At 33.7% G+C, this 21,666-nt stretch overlaps 1 protein-coding gene across 2 annotated transcripts in view; it reads right to left on the reverse strand.

Moving 5' to 3' along the window:
- Positions 1-21,666, reverse strand: part of KIAA2026 (KIAA2026 ortholog) — a 132,964-nt gene that overhangs the window by 21,417 nt on the left and 89,881 nt on the right. For both annotated transcript variants that reach the window (XM_047103306.1, XM_047103301.1), the window contains one exon: positions 6,802-6,917. In XM_047103306.1, the coding sequence (XP_046959262.1) occupies positions 6,802-6,917 (116 nt within the window). The remainder of the gene's footprint in view (positions 1-6,801; positions 6,918-21,666) is intronic.

Genomic DNA, 21,666 nt, shown 5'->3' on the forward strand with positions numbered 1-21,666 from the left:
ACAGTACCTGCTCCCACTGACACTGTAAGAGGGTTTCCCTTTCTCTGCAACCTCGTCAACACCTGTTGTATCTTATGCTGTTGATTTTAGCCATTGTGACAGGTGTGGGGCAATATCTCATTGTAGTTTTGATTTGCATTTCCCTGAAGGTAAGGGATGATGAACATCTTTTCATATGTCTCTTTGCTATCTGGATGTCTTCTTTGGAGTAATGTCTGTTCATGTCTTCTGCCTACTGTTAACTGGGTTATTTGTTTTTTGGGTGTTGAGTTGTGTAAGTTCTTGAGTTGTATAAGTTCTTTATATATTTTGGATACGACCCCTTTATCAGATGTGTCATTTGCAAATATCTTCTCTTATTTAGTAGGTTGCCTTTTAGTTTTGTTGACTGTTTCCTTCCTTGTGCAGAAGCTTTTTATTTTGATGTTGTCCCAATAATTTATTTTTTCTTTTTAGGTTTTTTAATGTCCCAAACATTTATTTTTTCTTTTTGGGTCTTTTGATGTTGTTCCAATAATTTATTTTTTCTCTTTAGGTCCTTAATCCACTTTGAATTTAGTTTTGTGTATGGTGTAAGAAAGGAATACAGTTTCCTTCTTTTGCATGTTGCTGCCCAGTTTTCCCAATACCATTTGTTGAAGAGACTATCCTTTTCCCATTGGATATTCTTTCTTGCTTTATCAAAGATTACTTGACCATACAACTGTGGGTTCATTTCCATTTCAATACCATTCCATTGATCTATGTGTCTATTTTTGTGTCAGTACAATAAATACTGTTTTGATTACTATAGCTTTGTTAATATAACTTGAAGTCCAGAATTGTGATGCCTCCAGTTTTGTTTTCCTTTTTCAAGACTGTTTTGGCTATTCAGAATATTTTGTGGTTCCATGCAATTTTAGGGTTGCCTGTTCTAGGTCTGTAAAACATGTTATTGGTATTTTGATTGGGATTGCATTAAAGGTGTAAATTGCTTTTTGAAGTACAGACATTTTAACAGTACTTGTTCTTCCAATCCTTGGGCATGGAATGTCTTTCCATTTCTTGGTGTCTTCAATTTCTTTCATCACTGTTTTATAGATTTCAGAGTACAGGTCTTTTACCTCTTTGGTTAGGTTTATTCCTGGGTATCTTATTATTTTTGGTGTAATTGTAAATGGGATTGATTCCTCAATTTCTCTTTCTGCTGCTTCATTATTGGTGTATAGAAATGCAACAGATTTCTGTATATTGATTTTGTATCCTGTGGCTTTACTAAATTTGTTTAGCAGTTCTAGTTTTTTTTTAGTGGAGTTTTTGGGCTTTCTATATATAGTATCATGTCATCTGCAAATAATGAATGTTTTACTTCTTCCTTGCCAGTTTAGATGCCTTTTATTTATTTTTGTTGTCTGAGACCGCTGTGGCTAGGACTTTCAGTACTATGTTGAATAAGTGGTGAGAATGGACATCCTTATCTTGTTTCTGACCTTAGGGAGAAAAATTTGTTGAAGGTTTTTTACCACGAATGATGTTGTATTTTGTCAAATGCTTTTTCTGCATCTACTGAAATGATCCTATGGTTCTTATCTTTTCTCTTATTGATGTGGTATATTACGTTGACTGGTTTGCAACTATTAAACTACCACTACAACCTAGGAATAAATCACATTTGTTTCTGGTGAATGATCTTCTTAATATACTGTTGAATTTGGTTTGTCAGTATCTGTTGAGGATTTTTGCATATATGTCAATCAGGGATATTGGCCTGTAGTTATCTTTTTTAGTGGTGTGTCTATCTGGTTTTGTTATCAGGGTAATCCTGGCCTCATAGAATGAATTTGGAAGTTTTCCTTCCTTTTCTGTGCCCTGGAATAGTTTGAGTAAAACAGGTATTAATTCTTCTTTAAATATTTGGTAGAATTCACCTATGAAGTCATCTAGTCCTGGAGTTTTTTTGTTGGAAATTTTTTGATTATTCATTCAATTTCTTTCCTGGTTATCAGCCTGTTCAAATCTTCTATATCCTCCTGTTTCAGTTTTGGTAGTTTATAGGTTTCTAGGAATTTATCCATTTCTTCTTGGTTGTCCAATTTGTTGGCATGCAGTTTTTCATAATATTTTCTTATAATTATTTGTACTTCTGTGATGTTGGCTGTTATTTCTCCTCTCTCATTTGTGATTTTATTTGAGTTCTTTCTGTTTTTTCCCTGATAAACCTGACTAGACTTCTATCAATTTTAATTGTTTGTTTGTTGTTCTTTTTCTCACTCCCTTAGATGTAAGGTTAGGTTGAGATTTTTCTTGCTTCTAATTGAGCCCTTTATTTCTGCTTTATTATTCCTTATCTCTGTATTAAGGGTCTCACTCATGTCTTCCACTCTCTTCTCAGGTCCACTGAGTATCCTTATGATCACTGCTTTAAATTCTCTATCAGGCATATTACTTATATCTGTTTGGCTTAGATCTCTGGCTGTGGCCTTGTCCTGTTCTTTCATCTGGGATAAGAATCTCTGTCTACTCATTTTGTCTGCCTCTCTGGGTCTGTTTCTCTGTGTTAAGAAAAGCAGCTATCTATGTCTTCTGCTCTTGAAAGAAGTGACTTTATGAAGAGGAGGTTCTGGAGTGTCCTGAAGTGCAGTGTCCCCTATTCACCAGAACCTGGCACTTCAGGAGAATATCCTATGTGTATTGCTTATGCCTTACTGTAATGTCCAAATCACTTTTCCTTTCAGAGCAGTCGTCTGCGCTGACCCTCTGCCTGTTGTGGGCTATGCTTACTCTGTGGTATTAGTGGGACTCAGGCCGACCAGCTCTAAGAGGGGAGAGCTCACCAGGGAACCTGGAAGTGGGCAATCGGTGTTAGCGAAATTATATTGGGCCACTAGTCCTCTGCAGGATCTCTCAAAGCGCTATGGCTGTGGGGGATGTGAAGCTGGTCTGGGCGCAAGATGATGGCTGGGCATGGCCTGCAGCAGCAGATATGCACCTGGAGTCTGGGCAGGGTACCTATGCAACTTTAACAAAACTTGCCCTGAGTGCTGGTATCTGTGCAGCTTTGTCTCCTATAGCTGGTTCTATGTTTATCCTGAGGGTCAGGGAGGAAAATGGTGCCTGCCAGCTTCCTCATTTTGAAAAAAGTTCACCAAGTCTAAAATCAGTATGAACAGATCTGTTTCCTGTTTGCCCCTGGCGTTGTGTAAACTGCTGTTTTTATGTTGCCTCTCTGCACAGGCTGTTATCTCTTTAAAGGCAGGAACCCAGCAGCTATCACTTACCCTCCTGGCTCACCCAGTGCTTAGTCAGCAGACTTTTAAAGCTCCAGGCTCCAATTCCCACTGGTTTTACAAACTCATGGAATTCAGCCCCTCTGGTTTTTAAAGCCAAACATTATGGGGATTAGTCTTCCCCATTGTGAACTCCCTGGCAGAAGTACCTGTTTCTTCACCCTCTCTGTGTACACAGCCCTTTCCCTCCTGCTGGCAGCCTCCCTCCACATTTTGGCAGCCTCCCTCTACATTTTGGACTTCCCTAAACTTTCAGATGCAGCTTCTTCTCTATATTTAGTTGTGGAGTTTGGTCTGCCAGTCTTCAGATTGCTCTCTGATTTATTGACTTGGGTGGATGATATCTAGCTGTAAACATGGGATGGTGTGAGCTCAGGATCCTCCTACTCTGCCATTGTTCCCATGCTCCCCCAGACCAGTATCTCTTATAAACACTGATGCAGAAATCCTCAACAAAATATAAGCAAATGGAATTCTGCAGCATACTGAAAGGACCTGAACAAATGGGATTTATTGCTAGAATGCAAGGACAGTTCAACGTATGAAAACTGATTAATGTAACATACCACATTGACACAAGAAAGCAAAGAAACCACATGATCATCTCAATCACTGCAGAAAAAGCATTTGACAAAATTCATCATTCTTTCATGATAGAAACACTCAACAAATAGAAGGAAGCTATCTCAATATAAGAAAAGACATAAGGAAAACCCATAGTGAACATCACACTCAATGATGAAAGACTGAAATCTTTTCCTTCTAAGTTTGGGTAGAAGGCAAAGATACTCACTTTTGCTACTTCTATTCAACACAGGACTAGAAGTTCTAGACCAAGGGGTGCCTGGGTGGCTCAGTTGGTTGAGTGTCCGACTTTAGCGCAGGTCATGATCTCACGGCTTGTGAGTTTGAGCCCTGCATTGGGCTCTGTGCTGAGAGCCCAGAGCCTGGAGCCTGCTTCCGATTCTGTGTCTCCCTCTCTCTCTGCCTTTAACCCACTCGCATTCTGTCTCTGTCTCTCTCAAAAATAATAAACATTAAAAAAAAAAAAAAGAAGTTCTAGACCAAGCATTACGCAGGAAAAAGAAAAGGCATCCAAATTGAAAAGAATAATCTTTTCACAAACAACATGATCTTACATGCAGCAAACCCTACAGAGCCACAAAAAAAATTGTTAGAACTAACTAAATGAGTTTAGCAAAGTAGCAGGATACAAAGTCAACACGCAAGAATCAGTTGCATTTCTATACAGTAACAATGATCAATCTGAAAAGCATCTTAAAACAATTCCATTTTTAATAGCATAAAAAAGAATAAAACACTTAGGAATTAATCAAGGATGTGAGAGACCTGTACAATGAAAAGTACAAAACACTGGAGAGAGAGATTAAAGATGACATAAATAAATGGAAACACATCCATGTTTATGGATTAGAAGACTTAATATTTTTAAGATGTCAATACTACCCAATGGGCTCTACAGATTCAAGGCAATCCCTATCAAAATCCCAATTATATTTGTTACAGAAATAGAAAAACCTATTCTAAAACTCGTATGGCATCTCAAGGGACTTGAGCCAAAACAACCTTGAAAAATAAAAACAAAGTTGGAGTGCTCACACTTCCTGGTTTCAAACCTTACTACTAAACTTAATAATAATTTCTTGGGAATTACACCAAAGGCAGAGGCAACAACAAAAAAAGACAAACTGGACCTCATGAAAAACTTCAAAAATTGCTCATCAAAGGCACTATCAACAAAACAGAAAGATAACACACAGAATGGAGGGAAACATTTGCAAATCATATACCCAATAAGGGATTAATAGCCAGAATATACAAGGAATTCCTAAAAATCAACATAAATCAACAAGCAGATTCAAAAATGGGCAAAAAACTTAAATAGCCATTTCTCCAAAGATATGTAAGTAACCAATAAGCACATGAAAAGATACCCATTTTATTTCAATATTATTAATCATTAGGTAAATACAAATCAAAAGTACAAAAATATACCACCTAGTGCTCATTAGAATGGTTACTAGTAAAAAAAAAACAAAAAAACCAAAAAAAACAAAAAAACAAAAAAACAAAAAAAACCCCAGAAAATAACAAATGTTGGTGAGGATGTGGAGAAATTGGGATCCTTGTGCATTGTTGGTGGGAATGGAAAACTGTACAGTCACTTGGAAAAGAGTATGGTGGTTCCTTAAGAAATTAAAAATAAAACTACCCTACAACCCAGCATTGCACTACTGGGTATTTATCCAAAGGATATGAAAATGTTGATTCAAAGGGGCACACGCACCCCAAAGTTTATAGCAGTGCTATCAACGACAGCCAAATTATGGACAGAGCCCAAATACAAATGTCCATCAACTAATAAATGGATAAAGAAGATGTGTGTGTGTGTGTGTGTATCTGTGTGTGTGTGTGTGTGTGTGTGTGTGTATGTGTGTGTGTGGTGGAATATTACTCAGTGATCAAAAAGAATGAAATCTTGCCATTTGCAACAACATGGATGGAACTAGAGTGTATTATGCTAAATCCACTGAATATGCTGAAATAAGTCAGTCGGAGAAAGATAAATATCATATGATTTCATTCTTATGTGGAATTTAAGAAACAAACAAGATCAACACAGGGGAAGGGAAAGAAAAATGAAATACAGTAAAAACAGAGAGGGAGGCAGACCATAAGAGACTCTTAAATACAAAGAACAAACTGAGGGTTCATGGAGGAGCCATGGGTGGGGGATGGGCATTAAGGAGGGCACTTGTTGCGATGAGCACTGGGTGATATATATGTAATTGATGAATCACTGGGTTGTACTCCTGAAACCAATACTACACTTTATGTTAACTACCTGAATTTAAATAAACAAATAAATAAAAACAAAACAAAACAAATAAAATAAAATAAAAATAGAATTACCATATGATGCAGCAATTCCACTTCTAAGTATATACCCAAAAGAAGTGAAAGCAGTATCTTGAAGAGATATTTGTGCACCCATGTTCTTAGCAACATTATTCATAATAGCTAAAACATGAAAACCACCCAAGCATCAGCACTGACAAATAAGCAAAATGGTATACACACACAATGAAATACTGAGCCTTAAAAAGGAAGGAAATTCTGACATATGCTACAACGTGAATGAACCTCGACAATATTATACTAAGTGAAAGAAGATAGTCACAAAAACACAAAAATATAAATGCTGTGCATTACATGAGGTACTTAAGAGCAGTCAAATCATATAGACAAAGTAGAATGGTGGTTGTGAGGGGTGGGTGGAAAGGAAAATGGGGAGTTATTTAATAGGTACAGTTTCATTTTTACAAGATAGTAGGGTTCTGTTTAAACAGCACTACTTTTTCAGGGCTTAGAAGTGCCTTGCACACAGCAGGCACTCAAAAATAACTGTTGAATTATAAATCAATGGAAAAATACCAAATGATTCCAGAACATCTTCCCATAATCACAAGTTAAGAGCCCTAAAATAAGTAAAACGTTATAAAGCTCAAAGTACCTGTTTCTTTGAAAAGCTTTCATCAACTTTGGTTCCCATGGCAGCAACTCATTTAAAAGACGTATCAATGTACCATGCAATTCTTTTACAGCTTGCCTCCGATGATACCATTTGCCCTAAAAACACAATATTAAAGTAAATCCTTTAGATTTAATCTAAAAGTAAATGTCAAGCCTTATTTTCTGAGTAAAACACAAAACAAAACACCAATACTCATCAAATGAGTATATCTTTTTTAGAAGGTTGCAGAAAGGAAAAATATTCTGTAATAAATTTATAATATTTTAAAGATTCTCAATTCTACTAGAGAAATCTAAAACCTATTTAATCAAACAAGGAGACAAAATTTTTTTTTAAGTTTTTAATTGGGTCAACTGTAAATATTTTAATAAGTCATTTCTAAATACATGTAAAAATACAAACATTCATAAAAATTCACTAAATATGTAAATGGTATGGTTCACTTCTGTAAAGTTTTTGTAATTATCCCAAAGAGTGGGAAAAAAGAGAAAAAAGTCAGGATTGTTATATTCAAGCACAGTCTTAACAAACTTCCTTAGGAAGTTTTACAATTATTTTTACTTAAAAATATTTCCAGCACAGACAAACAGATAAGTGGTCATAATTTTCAACACTATAATGCTACAGCTACACTGAGTTAATAATTACTGACACCCCCTCTCCATTTGTTAAGTATTATCCAAAGTATTTAACTCATATATCTATCTCTATTTCTATCTATCTGTATCTCTATCTAGAAGGGGAAAAGGAGGGAGGGAAAAGGAGGAGGAAAGTGAGGAAGAGAAGGAGGGGAAAGAATGGAGGGGTTGAATGACCATGAGAGTACACATGCACTTTAGTGTCATGAAAACCTTTCTAATGTATGTGCCTTTTTAGTCTCACTTAACAAATGAAACTAAGGCCGAGAGATTAAATGACTTGTTTATGGTCCTATGACTTGAATCCAGATCTACCTTATGTTGAAGTACAAGTTCTTAGAACTACATCACTCTACTCTATCTACTACATCACTCTACTCTACATGTCTACTCTTTAAAGCTGTATTGCATAAATTCAATGACATAGGTTATAAAAACCATTAGTAAAGATACACTTCACCAGTACCCATAAAATTATTCAAATACCATAGGAACAATAAGGTTACAGAAGTTATATCGTTAGGTAGTCAACTCCCTCCTTTTCCACAATGTTAGTGTATACCTATCACCATCACCATCTTCATCATCATCATCATCACTACCATCTTCATCATTTGCTGCTCTATAACCATGTGGTATTTCTTTTTTTTGTTGAGATATAATTCATATACCATACAGACCACTCATTTTTTTCTTTTGTAACAAAAAATACACAACTATATATATTGTGGATCACAATTAACATGCAAAAATTAGACTTCATCTCATAGCAACTATTGAGTTAATTTACCACATAGGTAGAACACTACGGCAGAAAAATAACCACATCCTAAAGCAAAATGTATTCTGAATCTGTGCATAAATTTCCCAATTATATATATATATATATATATATATACATATATATATATATATATATATATATATATATATACCGTCAACATTTCAGCCACTTACTGAAATGTGAAATTTATCTATGTATGTGAAATTTTAGTCACAAACATAAATGATGAATAGTGTAGTTCCTACTCCAACAGAATATTTATGCCTGTAGAAATAAACAAGTACATTTTTGCTTCTGAGGTTTTTATATCTTGGAAGGGAACTGTTTATTAGAAAAGTAGGAAGATTTGGGATTATATGTGTGCACATAATGAGTATGGAACCTAGGCTCAATGATTAACCCTTATCTTTTTAATGACATGACAAATCAGACTACTGTGAAAAAATTTCAAGGAAAGTAATTATTTCATATATCGTTTATATATTATATCAATCATTATTATATCAATTGTATCAATCATTTATATGATATATTATATCAATTATATTTCATATAATAAACTAGACAGACTTTTCTTCTTGTCAAATGCTTTCTCAAAGGACTCAACAGTAAGTTATATCTCAAAAGTTTATTTTCTCAAAAAAAAAGGGGGTTAGAAGATAGTATAAAGTGCTTATTCTAACCCATGAAAACAAAACTATTAAACAATAAACAATACTTTTATTTAGGGAGAGGTAAATGAGGAAGATGAAAAGGCAGATGACAGACAGTCACCCTAAATCCTTTGTGGAATGAGGTAGTACTCTCAGTTAAAAAAAAAAAAAAAAAAAAGATAGAGATTCTTTTTTTTTTTTTTTTTCTTTAACAGGGCATACAACAGCATTATTTCTCAACTTTTTAACTACTACTTGGCTCAAAAATGAAATGGTAAGAATAGAAGCAGAAAGACGAAAGGCATGAGTAATGAAGGGAGACTATCATCTTTGTGGTATACTTAATTGGAAAAGTGTTAAAAGACTAGAGAGCACCAGGCATTCTCTTTCTTTCAATTTTTCTTTATAATTCAATTTCTTTATAATTTTTATTTATTTTTGAGAGAGAGAGAGAGAGAGAGAGAGAGACAGAGAGAGAGACAGAGAGGGAGACACAGAATCTGAAGCAGGCTCCAGGCTCTGAGCTGTCAGCACAGAGCCCAGCGTGGGGCTCAAACTTAGGAATCACGAGATCATTACCTGAGCTAAAATCAGACATTTAAGTGACTGAGCCACCCAGGCACCCCGAGAGCACCAGGCATTCTGAAGTTTTTGTAACTGAGGGTTATATGGGGGAAGAATGGCAGATGCAGAATGAACCTGGGTAGTATGGCTTCTATCTGGATTAGTGTAGTGGTGATGGTGTGGGGAATGTAGAAGGACGAGCAGTATTGTGGGACCTTGAGACTAGGTAGGTGAGGCAAAGGAATAGGAGTCTGTGTAGCTGAATGTCATTATTTTAAGACACTTGTCAGCTGTGTTTGTGTCTCTATTAAATTACAGCATTAATTTTTGTAGAAAAGACATTAAAAAAGATTAGGAGAATTTTATCTTTTGATTTTGATTACTAAATTGTAATTAATCTAATGTCCAGAAAATATATTACTGAACTATCCAACTATATATACAGAGAAGGGATCATAAATATTAATCAGAGAATAGAATTCTAACTTTCATATAATTCTGTCTTATCTGCTGACCTGTTTGAAAATGCCTATAGCTTTCTAACTTTATATATGTTTTTTGGCCTTCTTCCCCTTTTTTAATATTGTATATTCTCAACTTGGGGTGGTGATGGTATGGTATTTCATTATTTAAAAATGCATATTTAATTATTATATATTTGGAAAACAAAAAGTCTATTATTCTCATAAAAGAAATTATAGAAAGAGTGATAAAAACTAGAAGATACATGTAAAGAATACAATGACCTCAATAAAGGATATCACTATATCCTGTCATGGGGTATGTGTGTCCACAGTTTTTATGTTTACCAAAAGGGGATACACATTTAAAAAAGTTCAGAATCACTGCACTGGGACTGGTATTTTAGGTAAGGTGATTTAACCACTTGACAGTAAAAAAGAAACTCACACTGCCTGTTTCATTAACCATCTTCTTTGGTCAACAGAAACCAAATGGAATTAATATAACGTGTCCCCTCCTACCTAGTGGTGGTCTTGGAGTGTCACAGTATACAATGAAACTAATATAAAGAGAAAAAAGTTATGAATTTTTAAAAGAAGTTAGAGATGGTAACCATCTGCCTTAACTTAGGTCTAATGTAAAAATTTATATAAAATCAAATATATATTTGATATATATTTGATATATAATATCAAATTTCCCGAATTTAAATCAGGTCATTAACTAAAAGCTAGCAATAGCTTTTCTGACTGATCAGCTTTATTTACATATACAAAAAGGCAAAACTGAGAACAACTACTGTGTTTCTTCTAGGATGAAATTATTAAAGCTAAAGGGAAGGAGGAGAACATAGACTCAGTGAAACACAGGGAAGTGCCTGTAGACAGAGGCAGACTTTCAGCTAGAATTCTAGGTCTTCTGAATGTTAAAATCCCTTCTTCCACACAATGCTGTCCCACTTGGCCTACATACAGACAATTCCTAAAAATAAAAGACTGTATTACCTAAGTACCTATCTTTACACGTAGGTGTCTCTGTAATGCAAAAATTAAAATCTATAAAATTTAGTTTATTTGCAATATTACTTAAAATTATACTGTTCTAAAGTTTAAAACTGGACTAAAAAACCCAGAAAACAGCAAATTCCTCATCTTCAAACACTTAAGAGGGAATATGGATGTAATAAAAATCAGAAAGGTTCTTACAATCTTTATCTGTAGATATCAACACAGAATTGAAAAAAAAGACAGTAGGTATAGAAGGACTAGTAAGAGGTCATTTGTGAAACAGTGTTATAACTATTTCTCTAATAAAAAAATATTTTATAAGCTTTATGTATATAAATGTAGTCCTAACACTTTTTATAAACAGGTATGTGAAAAGGGGGAAGAATAAACTGTTTTTCATTTAATATTATTTTCATTTAATATTTCATTCAATATTAGAATTCTATTTTCAGGGATAAAAACTATCTTGTAAGATAATCCCAATGTATTACGTGAACTTAATAATGCAAACATTTACTGAAGGTCACGTTAAAAGAGGAGAGTAATATTTTTCTTTTATGAATCTAATATAAAGTTTAACATAAAGTATGAATTTCAAGCATACACCATAGAGCCAAAGGCATTTAATATGGTCTAAATCTGAAGCTTACCTTTCAATACTTCTCATCCAATGTCCACAGCAGCTGCAGATTGCCAGCTCCCTTTCCATGAGATGCCCCAAATGTCAAACAATGGAGGTATTATAACCTCATAGGGATTACTACAAAAAGAACCTGGTCTATGGTTACAAGATAAAACTTTTATTATATTATGCAGTTTTATAAGTTTCTGAATAAGATACACTAATAACCTAAGGAACCATACAGGGAAAGAAACTTGAAAAAAAACTTACAAAACTACACAATATTATAAAATGAAAAGCTGAGTCTATGTGTGTGAAATGAGTGGGGAGGGAAACTTACCTTACAACTAAAGAACGATTCCATTCTGCTGCAGTAATCAGGGATGGGTATGACAGAACCAGCATAATGCTGGCTGGGGTGTTGCAAGGACAGGGAGTTGGCAATCTACTGATGCTGGAGACATTGGACACCTAAAAGAAGAACAAAAGGAAAACAAATAAATTCCAGGTTCCTTACATGTCTCATCATCATGGATGTATTTTACACATTTTAATAATTGTAGATGCTTTGAATGTTAAACTTAGGTGAAAGTAACTTGTTTACACAAGTCATCCTATTACTTATATAGATTTTCTTATAACATTATATGTAAACAAAATAGCTGTTGACAGCTATATGAAGAAAAAAATAAAATCATATATAAATATACAAAGAATGCTTTTATAAATTGAGAAGGTACTAATGTGTTAAGAACAGTAAAAAAACAAGATGTATATAACAAAAACATCAATACTATTTTTCTATTTTCCTATACTCCTTTATTTATAAATGTTAGATCACAGAAACTGGACCATATGACAAAATATTTTTTTGTTACAGGCGTGGCTCTTGTCACATAAATTGTGACAAGGGATTGGAAAAGGGATTAAATAACAATATATCGAGCTTTTCAAATAAAAGGCAAATAACTTTGAGAAAAGCTAACTGTACACAAAGGTGTCTCATTTAAAATCACTAGCAGTATCTGAAGGTAACTTGTAAATAATTTCAACTCCTATGTATAAAAACACAGCACAAATCAAATTAACTGTAATTAAGTATATTAATAAACAAATTATTTGGCATTCTCCTTAGTCTAAATAATATTAAATGAAAAGGTAGTATTTACTTTTTCTTATTGCTTACCTAAATAAACTATCATCATACTCATGTATTCCTGCATACTCACAGTTTTACGGGTAAAGTATTACATTCACCTTTTTGGTATACAGTCCCTTGGAAAAGTGCTAGCTTGACAGTATAGTGAAATATATGCATATTAACATCAGAAAAATTAAAAGGTATTAACATTGCCAGAGGTTCTAATATGAACTATCTCATGCTAGTATTTTCTCTCATCCATTTTCACCTAAGACTAATTTAACAGAAAAAGGGGCACCTGGGTGGCTCAGTCGGGTAAGTGTCCGACTTTGTCTCAGGGCATGATCTCACAGTTCGTGGGTTCGAGCACCGCATCGGGCTCTGTGCTGACAGCTCAGAACCTGCAGCCTGCTTCAGATTCTGTGTCTCCCTCTCTCTCTGCCCCTTCCCCACTCACGCTCTCTGTCTCTCAAAATAAATAAACATTAAAAAAATTTTTTTTACAGACTAATTTAACAGAAAAGCATTTGTACTTTATTTTAAAGGCATCCCACACTGAAAACATATACAACATGCCCATTATATATCCATAATAGCATTTAACTAGAAAGCATGAAAACAAACAACTGCATCAATGCTGAAAATTTACTGCAAATTTCAATGGCATTTAGTTTTGTAGAGAGGAAAACTGGGTAACAGATCATATTCCTAGTCAGGTAATTACTACTACTGGGGAAGAAAATCTAACAATATGTATGTACAGATGGTATATAACCACTTTCATTTACAAAGAAGAACGAATTCTGGATTGGAAATTAACCACAGGTTGAGTATCTGAATTTGACCTTTTTCAAAAGTAAATGGTGGTAGCAAATAAATTGATAAAATTTGATCAATCTATACCTGATATATCAGAAAGGTGGGTTCTCAAGCAATTCACTGCACAGTCTGAATCACTAAGTAATGCTACATTTGGTATCATCAGAGCATAAAAAAATTCCACATAAGTGATATGAAGATTGGGACTATCTGAAGAGCAAGGACAGTAACCTACTTATTTTTACTTTCTCAGGTTCTATCACAATGCCTAGCACAGAGTGGGCCTACAAAAAGTATTCAAACTACATAAGTAAATTTCTTACTTAACTGAGGTTTTCTGCTCAGATGCAAAAGATTTTTTAATTGAGGGAAATATGTCTTCTAGATTTTCTGAACACACAATGAATATAATTTAACTCTTGATGACTTGAATCATCATAAACAAATTATTGTGTTACATTTTAATACAGTGACTCTCAGGGACTGTTCACATTTCTCTATGATCTGTATTTCTACATCAAATGATTATTGATTATATTTTTGGACTACCAAGACATACTCTTACAGGTTTTTCTAATTGCCTGTCAGTGTTTCATGCTACTGTCAATAAACCTGCCTTAAATTGCTCTTGTCCTAATTAAAAGCACCTACTACTACTTGTTAGCATCACATATTGTTTAAAAAGTATTTACAAGGGCGCCTGGGTGGCGCAGTCGGTTAAGCGTCCGACTTCAGCCAGGTCACGATCTCGCGGTCCGTGAGTTCGAGCCCCGCGTTGGGCTCTGGGCTGATGGCTCAGAGCCTGGAGCCTGTTTCCGATTCTGTGTCTCCCTCTCTCTCTGCCCCTCCCCCGTTCATGCTCTGTCTCTCTCTGTCCCAAAAATAAATAAAAAACGTTGAAAAAAATTAAAAAAAAAAAGTATTTACAGGTAAGCCTTTTTCTATATTAAAAATAATTTTAATTCAAGCGTAATTAACATACTTTATATTAGTTTCAGGTGTACAAAATAGTGGTTCAACAGTCCCACATATTACTCACATGCTCATCAAGTGTACTTTTTAAAAAATGTTTATTTATTTTTGAAGAACGGGTAGAGAGAGAGGGAGACACAGAATCTGAAGCAGTCTCGAGGGTCCAAGCTGTCAGCACAGAGCCCGATGCGGGGCTCAAACCCACGAGCCGTGAGATCATGACCTGAGCCGAAGTCGGATGCTCAACCAACTGAGCCACCCAGGTGCCCCAAAAGAAGTGTACTCTTAATCCCCTTCACCTCTTTCACCCATCCCCTCTACCTACCTCTCTCTCTGGTAACCATCTGTTTAGTCTCCTATAGTTAAGAGTCTGTTTTTTGGTTTGTTTCTTTTGTGCACTCTACACCCTCTATGCAAGCTCCTTTCTACTCTCTGCAGATTCTGAGTTGATCTTTCTTTAATATGTAATGTATCATTTTTTTCTTTTCCTAAAGTCTGGTAAAATGGTAGGGAAGTTCTATTACTACTGTTCAATTCTCTCAGTTTTTTTGTTTTTTTTTTTTTATATTTTTTACCAATTCACAAAATGCATTCAACTATTCTATCTTTAAATTTTGGGGTCTTTCCAAAGAGTTCAATATCTTCTGTAATATAAAAAGTTGGAATGATGTGAAGCTTATGGAGGGGTGCCTTAATCAGCCCAAAGATTTCAATTCAATTTTCCACAACTTTTGTCAGTGGAACGTAGTAACTATTAAATAGCTAATACAAATTTAGTTGGTGCTTTGAAACGTATTTGACATATAAATGTTAGTTATATTTGTGTGTGATATGTTAATTCAGAAGGGTTTAAGCCACACTATGAAGCTCTAGCTACAGAAGAATCTGTAACTTAGTTCAACTCTTCCTTTGAAGCTCACTTCAATTATCTGCCTGATATAAAAATACAAAATAACCCTTTTCCCTTTTAATTACAACTTTCTTTTGAAGAAAAGGGGTTTTCAAGTAATTGTTTTTATGAAAGTTTCCCTAATGGGATTAAAACTATGCCAAACTGTAATTAAGTAGAAACAGTGAGATCTATTAACAGGGGTTAAAATCCAGTTCTAGGTTGAGTAGTTATTAAAGGTCAAAAAAAAAAAATACCCAAAGAACAAGATTTACGATAGATATAAATATGGATAATGCATTCTTAGATAATTCAGTAATTAGTTGATTAAAGCTTTGTCTTACCAAATATTGCTCTGGTTCATATTTCCTGTCATCTAACTTTCTTTTCTATTATTTTGAGCATGTCAATTACCATCTGATTGTTCATAAAACACATATGTTTTCTATCTCTCCACTATACTCTCAAACAAGGGAAGTAAGCAGGTGTCTGGAGTGTTTGGTGACTTCTGAATTAACACTGCTTGAAAAGAAAAGATTAAGTCTTTCATAAAAGGACAGAAGCTAGCTCAACTAACCCTGTTTAAAATTAAAAATTTATCCTCGGGGTTGGGAATAAAATCTTAAACTCTGTAAGTGGATTCTTTAAGGATAAGGACTATGTTTTAATCTCTGGACCCCTACCAAGTTCCTGGTAGTATGCATAGCACACAGAGGACAGTGAGGAAATACAAGCCTTATGAATAAGACTTGAACCTATAACTAAGATACATACAGAAACTTATTTTATCTGTTGCACAGGCCTTCCAGAAGGTTGTTTTATTTTTTTCAAAAATGTTTATTTATTTTAAGAGAGAGCACACACACATGTGGGTGAGGCAGAGAGGGAGAGAGAAAATCCCAAGCAGGCTCCACACTGTCAGTGCAGAGCCTGAGAGGAGGCTTGATCTCAAGAATCGTGAGATCATGACCTGAGCCAAAATCAAGAGTTGGATGCTTAACCACCTGAGCCATCTAAGCGCCCCCAAAAGGTCATTTTAATTTTTTAAAAGCTTTACATATGACTAAAGACGTGATTCCCCCACCACAGCTGAGATAGTTTTCAGTTTTGTTAACCAGTAGTTTACCAGAAAATCTAGAATAAGAAAATGATATATATAATGATGTAATTGTAAAAATTTAAGTATAATTAATTTTAAGGACAATTTAGAGATTACTGCAACCATATCTACAGGAAAAGCCATTAAATAAAGTTAATTAGGGCATATTCAGGACTCTTAAGGTATCTAATATTCTTTACACTCTAGTAAAATAGATTATGCACTCTCAACAGCTGGTTATAAAATAATTATGATTTGATGCTTCCCTGTGAGCACATGGATATAGAATACAGAGAGGAGGGAAAAATCCCATAATCTTTCATTATAATAAAATTTGTTACAGGTGTTAGAAAGTGAGATTAAAATATAATAACCCTTGGCTGCATATTAAGGCTATACTACATGCAATTATGTTTTGGGGGTCCCGTATAAAGTCTCATAACTTTTAAACATAATTTGACTATATTTTTCTATTTGTTTCTACTCCTTACTGTATCTTCACTTTTTAAGAATATATTACAGCATCTTTCTAAAAATGAATAAAGAAAATACATATACAATCATGTTATTTGTAATTTCTTCATTTCCTATATAAAGGAAGGTAAAGGTAAATGGTGAATATACTTGAAAGAGGTCATAAATCATAATACATTGAAAACAGCTGGATATGAAGCTAAGGTCAAGAATATTTTTTAACTATCTGATGAACTACAAAGGGTAAATGTTAATACTAACATTCACAAGTTTCACCAAATGTGAGTCTGAATTAGAAGTATATGGTCTACTAAAAGTACTCTCAATTATGGGAGCGAGTATATGATTCCATTGATTTCTACGTAACTTTCAAAACATCAACTTATTTTCTCTCCATAATAAGACAGCAGACAAAGCAAGGGAATAGGGCCCTTAGCAAATACAGGCTTATGCTGGGGTTTTGCAATTTCCACACAAATGACATTTGAGGCCAGATAATTTTTTATTGTGGGAGATTATCATGTGCATTATAGGATCATTATAATGTAGGATATTTTTGAGGCCTCTATCCATTAAGTGCCAGTACCACCTCTTCAACAACCAAAAATGTCTTTAGACATTGCCAAAAGTCTCCCAGGTGGGGAGAGGAATCATCTCTGATTGATAACCAGTGGCTTATACAGAACTCTGTGATCAAAAAAGGGGTTTCACCATCTCTGATAAAAGCTTCTAATTTCTCTAACGTTTGGTCTTGTTAATGTACACCCTTTGGTTAGGCAAGAGAAATATTATTATTGTATGATGAATTTAAATTATCTTAAGAACATAATAAAGATTAATTTTATTCACTACTTGAAATTCCTTTCCAATTCTTAACATGTCTTTTTATATATTATAATCATTAGTCACATATCATTTTATATATTTAAAAAATTTAACATTTCACAAATTATTTCCATGTAGTAACAATGACCTACAAATATTTTATTTTACTAGCTTTATGATACACTACTGTGTTAATACTGTTTGGTTAGACATCTTCCTACTGTTGGACATATAGGCTTTTTCCAAATTTCCACTATTAGAGGTAGTCTGCTCAACACACTATTGTGTAAATTGCTTTTGGAGATAGGGCATGAAATGGGGAAAGTAAAAGTTAAATTCCAAACAGGATTACAGGCTCAAATAGCAAGGCAGTTTTATAGCTTTTCTTATATATTGATCATGATATTTATCCTAAGTGTTGAGTTACTTAACTACTAAAAGATAGAAAAGAAAAAAAAAAAAGAAAAAGTCTTGTATTTTAAATTTTAGTTTCTCTATATTGATAAGGCTATCATTCATCACTATATAATCCAGACAAGGTTTCTTTTCTTATAAAAAAAAATTTTTTTTTTTTTTTTGCCAAATTGTTCACACTTTTCCTTACACCCAGTTTCTATAGGAATCTTTCCTTATTGAAGAAAACTAGGTTGAAACCTCTTTGAAAATCTAAATTATGATCTAAAACATAAGGAAATTAGGGAGATATGAAAAAGAGAAAAAGGTCACATGAAAAACGCAAAATATAACCACTTCTGATATCAGCCTGGCAAAATTTTCCAATTTTGACTGTTCAAAATTTTGACTGAAAGCAATACTAATATATTTCAAATACAACAGGATCAGGCAAATTTATCAATAATCTGAGCTCTATCTTTCTGGAAAACTAATACATTTCCTCAATCTAAAAAGATATTTTCTGGGGCACCTGGGTGGCTCAGTTGGTTGAGCATCCAACTCTTGATTTTGGTTCAGGTCATGATCTCAGGGTTTGTGGGTTTGAGCCTTGTGTGCGTCAGGCTCTGCACTGACAGCATGGAGCCTGCTTGGAATTCTCTCTCTCCCTTGCTCTCTCTGCCCCTCCCCTTCTTCCTCTCTCTCAAAATAAATAAATATTTAAAAATTAAATAAGATAAAAATATAATTTCCAAATAGACAATGTGAATTTTATCTCTTGATTAAAAACACAAAATAAAAATAAAATGTTATGATTTTCTCCTTTAGCTCCCTGAAGAATCCTATGATCTAAACAATAATGAGGAAAACAAAATTTAAAAACTGTCAAACTATATACTTCTATTTATCTCAACCAGATGTCTCACTTTAAACAAATCTCAGGTGAATAATTAGGTATAACACTGCAGGATCTAAAGGATGTTGAAAGTTGCTTCCAAAATTGAAGTAATGGTATCAAGTGTGCTCAGACAAACTCAAGAAAATGAAAGCATTTTTCTCCTTATATTATTAACTATAAATGGAATTAGCTGTCTTACAAGAATGAGTAAACGATCCAGATTTTTAAAAGATTATAAACTATCTGAAGAGGCTCTGCAGAGAAGAAATCCTCTAAAGAAGTGAGGTGTTTGTATGAATCCATATTAAATCCTCTATCACATAAATATTTGTTTTTAAAAATGGCTTATGACAAATAAATGTCTATATGGAATAAATCCTCTTTGTTACTGGAGCATTATAGATATAAAAGCTGATGAGTAACAGAATTGTTTTGATTCTAAATACTATTTTAGTTTTGACAGTGATATCTTATGAAGATCAAAATTAATACTCTATTTGTCTGGCAATAGTGAAGGAAGTCCACAGGCAAGGAATCAGTGAAAATGGCTACCACCATCACCAAGTTCATGCATTTCTCATTATTAAGAAAGTCTCTCAGGTCCTTACTACAAGTCCAATTCTTATAAATATTGTTACTTCCTTTGTAATTCACAGTATATTAGCTAAGGCAAGTACATGGACAAACACAAGAAACAACAGGTTGACCAAGAAAAGATAACAAAAGCAAAAATACAAACACACACCTTCAAAATATATAACATAAAGGTCTTTTGGTAAATGTTTAGAGTTATTGATATCAATACACTTTTAGGGTATCAGTATAATTATGGATATTCATAATGATCCTTGAATCATCAAAAAGTGTTAAAATTTTGTTGAATACAGTACAAGGAGGCAGGGAAGTTTCTCAGTAAATGATTAAAATAAGAAATTAAAAAGAAAGGAAGGAAGGAATTTAGTCCTAAAGTTTAGGTTTCAGTTACCTAGAAAATTCAGTTCAGTGAAACATCTTATTCCAAAATGATGCCAAATAAATTGATATTTAATATTAACATAAACATTCAATAAGGTTAGTTCCTATAACTAACATCTACCATACTCAATAATAGCTTGTATAGAAAAATAAGGAATGACAGATAATAATATGTAAACTTTTATGGTCTATTGTTACCTTTATGCTGTGTGGCCATTTCACATGAAAACAACCTTTTAGGCAGTTTAAAGGGAAATAGCTCTTATGTTAGTAATCTCAGTAAGATTATCCCTACTAAGTACAGTCCCAAGAATTTCTATTTCTTGAAGAGCAGAAAACATATTTTAAAACTAATATGCAAATATTACGAGTCATAAACAAGTTAAAAATTTAGAGTCACAAAATTTAAAAATTAAACCCTGTATGTAACCTAAAACTATCTGATAAACATGCCTCCACAGACTACAATGTCAAATATTTGTAATCTATACTTTCTTTTACCCTTCTACTTGTTCCTGTAAAGGAAGGCAATATGCATATACCTCCTACCACTAATGGAAGTGAGGTGGATGGCTTTACAGAAAACTCTAGGATACTTGCAGAAGTCTTTTTCTCTTACAATGTATGCTGTAAGTAAGTACATAAATCAGTCATGCATAAAACTATTTATTGAAAACAACACCCTAATTTATAATATGGGAACAAGTTAAGAGGCATACATTATGTTTAACCATAGCATAAAAAACAATTAGCAAATTTACTTAACAGAATTCTATTTAGACTCATGAAGAACAGACAACTCACTAAAAATAAACAGCTTCTACAAAAACTATAGATAACACCCTGATTAAAAGACTATTCTTCCTATTAAAGAACAGAATTAGTCCTTTATGATCATATAACATCAGATATATTAAAAATAACTTTGCTGAGAAAATATTTTAATACAAATGTTGTTTGAAAAAACACCTGGTGTTTCACATCAACTACCCATATACCAAAGTGTGTATGTGTAAACACACACACACACGTGTATACACACACGAGTGTATACACACACATACACACACACACGAACACATAAGAATCTAATAAGGGTCTAAACCATTTTTAATAGAAATATTTCTAAAAATAACAGTTTTCCACATTCTCAGATTGTATACTGAACATAATGTTTTTTTGTTAATTAATAGCTATCACTATGAACATTATCCTATCTCTTAGATTATATCGATATTCTCAGAGGTATCACTTGAAACTTCTGAATGCTTATGGCTGTTTTATGCCTCTGTTAAATAACCTCAGAAGGTTGTCCTTTAATGGCATTTAAGTCTCCTCCCTTCAGAGTGCTACCAATATGTTTCTCCTAAACAGCATATAAAATGACTACTACAAATCTGCTGATATGAAGCTTTGCTGTATGTATCACTATCCTTATTTTATACATAATTCTAGATTAACAGGTTCTGAGCAAACACCTAAAAGTGGCTTCATGGCATTCCTAAGCCATAAAAAAAAAGGTATTTTTAAAATAATGATTGATTTTCTCCAATGCTTAAAGCCTTCACATTTACTGGTGTATAACTGTGTTTCAAATATGTAATATCACTGAACTATTAATGCCAGTTA

The sequence above is a fragment of the Lynx rufus genome, unplaced genomic scaffold (genome assembly GCF_022079265.1).
Source record: "Lynx rufus isolate CCGP_SWC_20201006 ecotype Redwood Valley unplaced genomic scaffold, mLynRuf1.p SCAF_10, whole genome shotgun sequence".
In the NCBI taxonomy this organism is placed as follows: domain Eukaryota; kingdom Metazoa; phylum Chordata; class Mammalia; order Carnivora; family Felidae; genus Lynx; species Lynx rufus.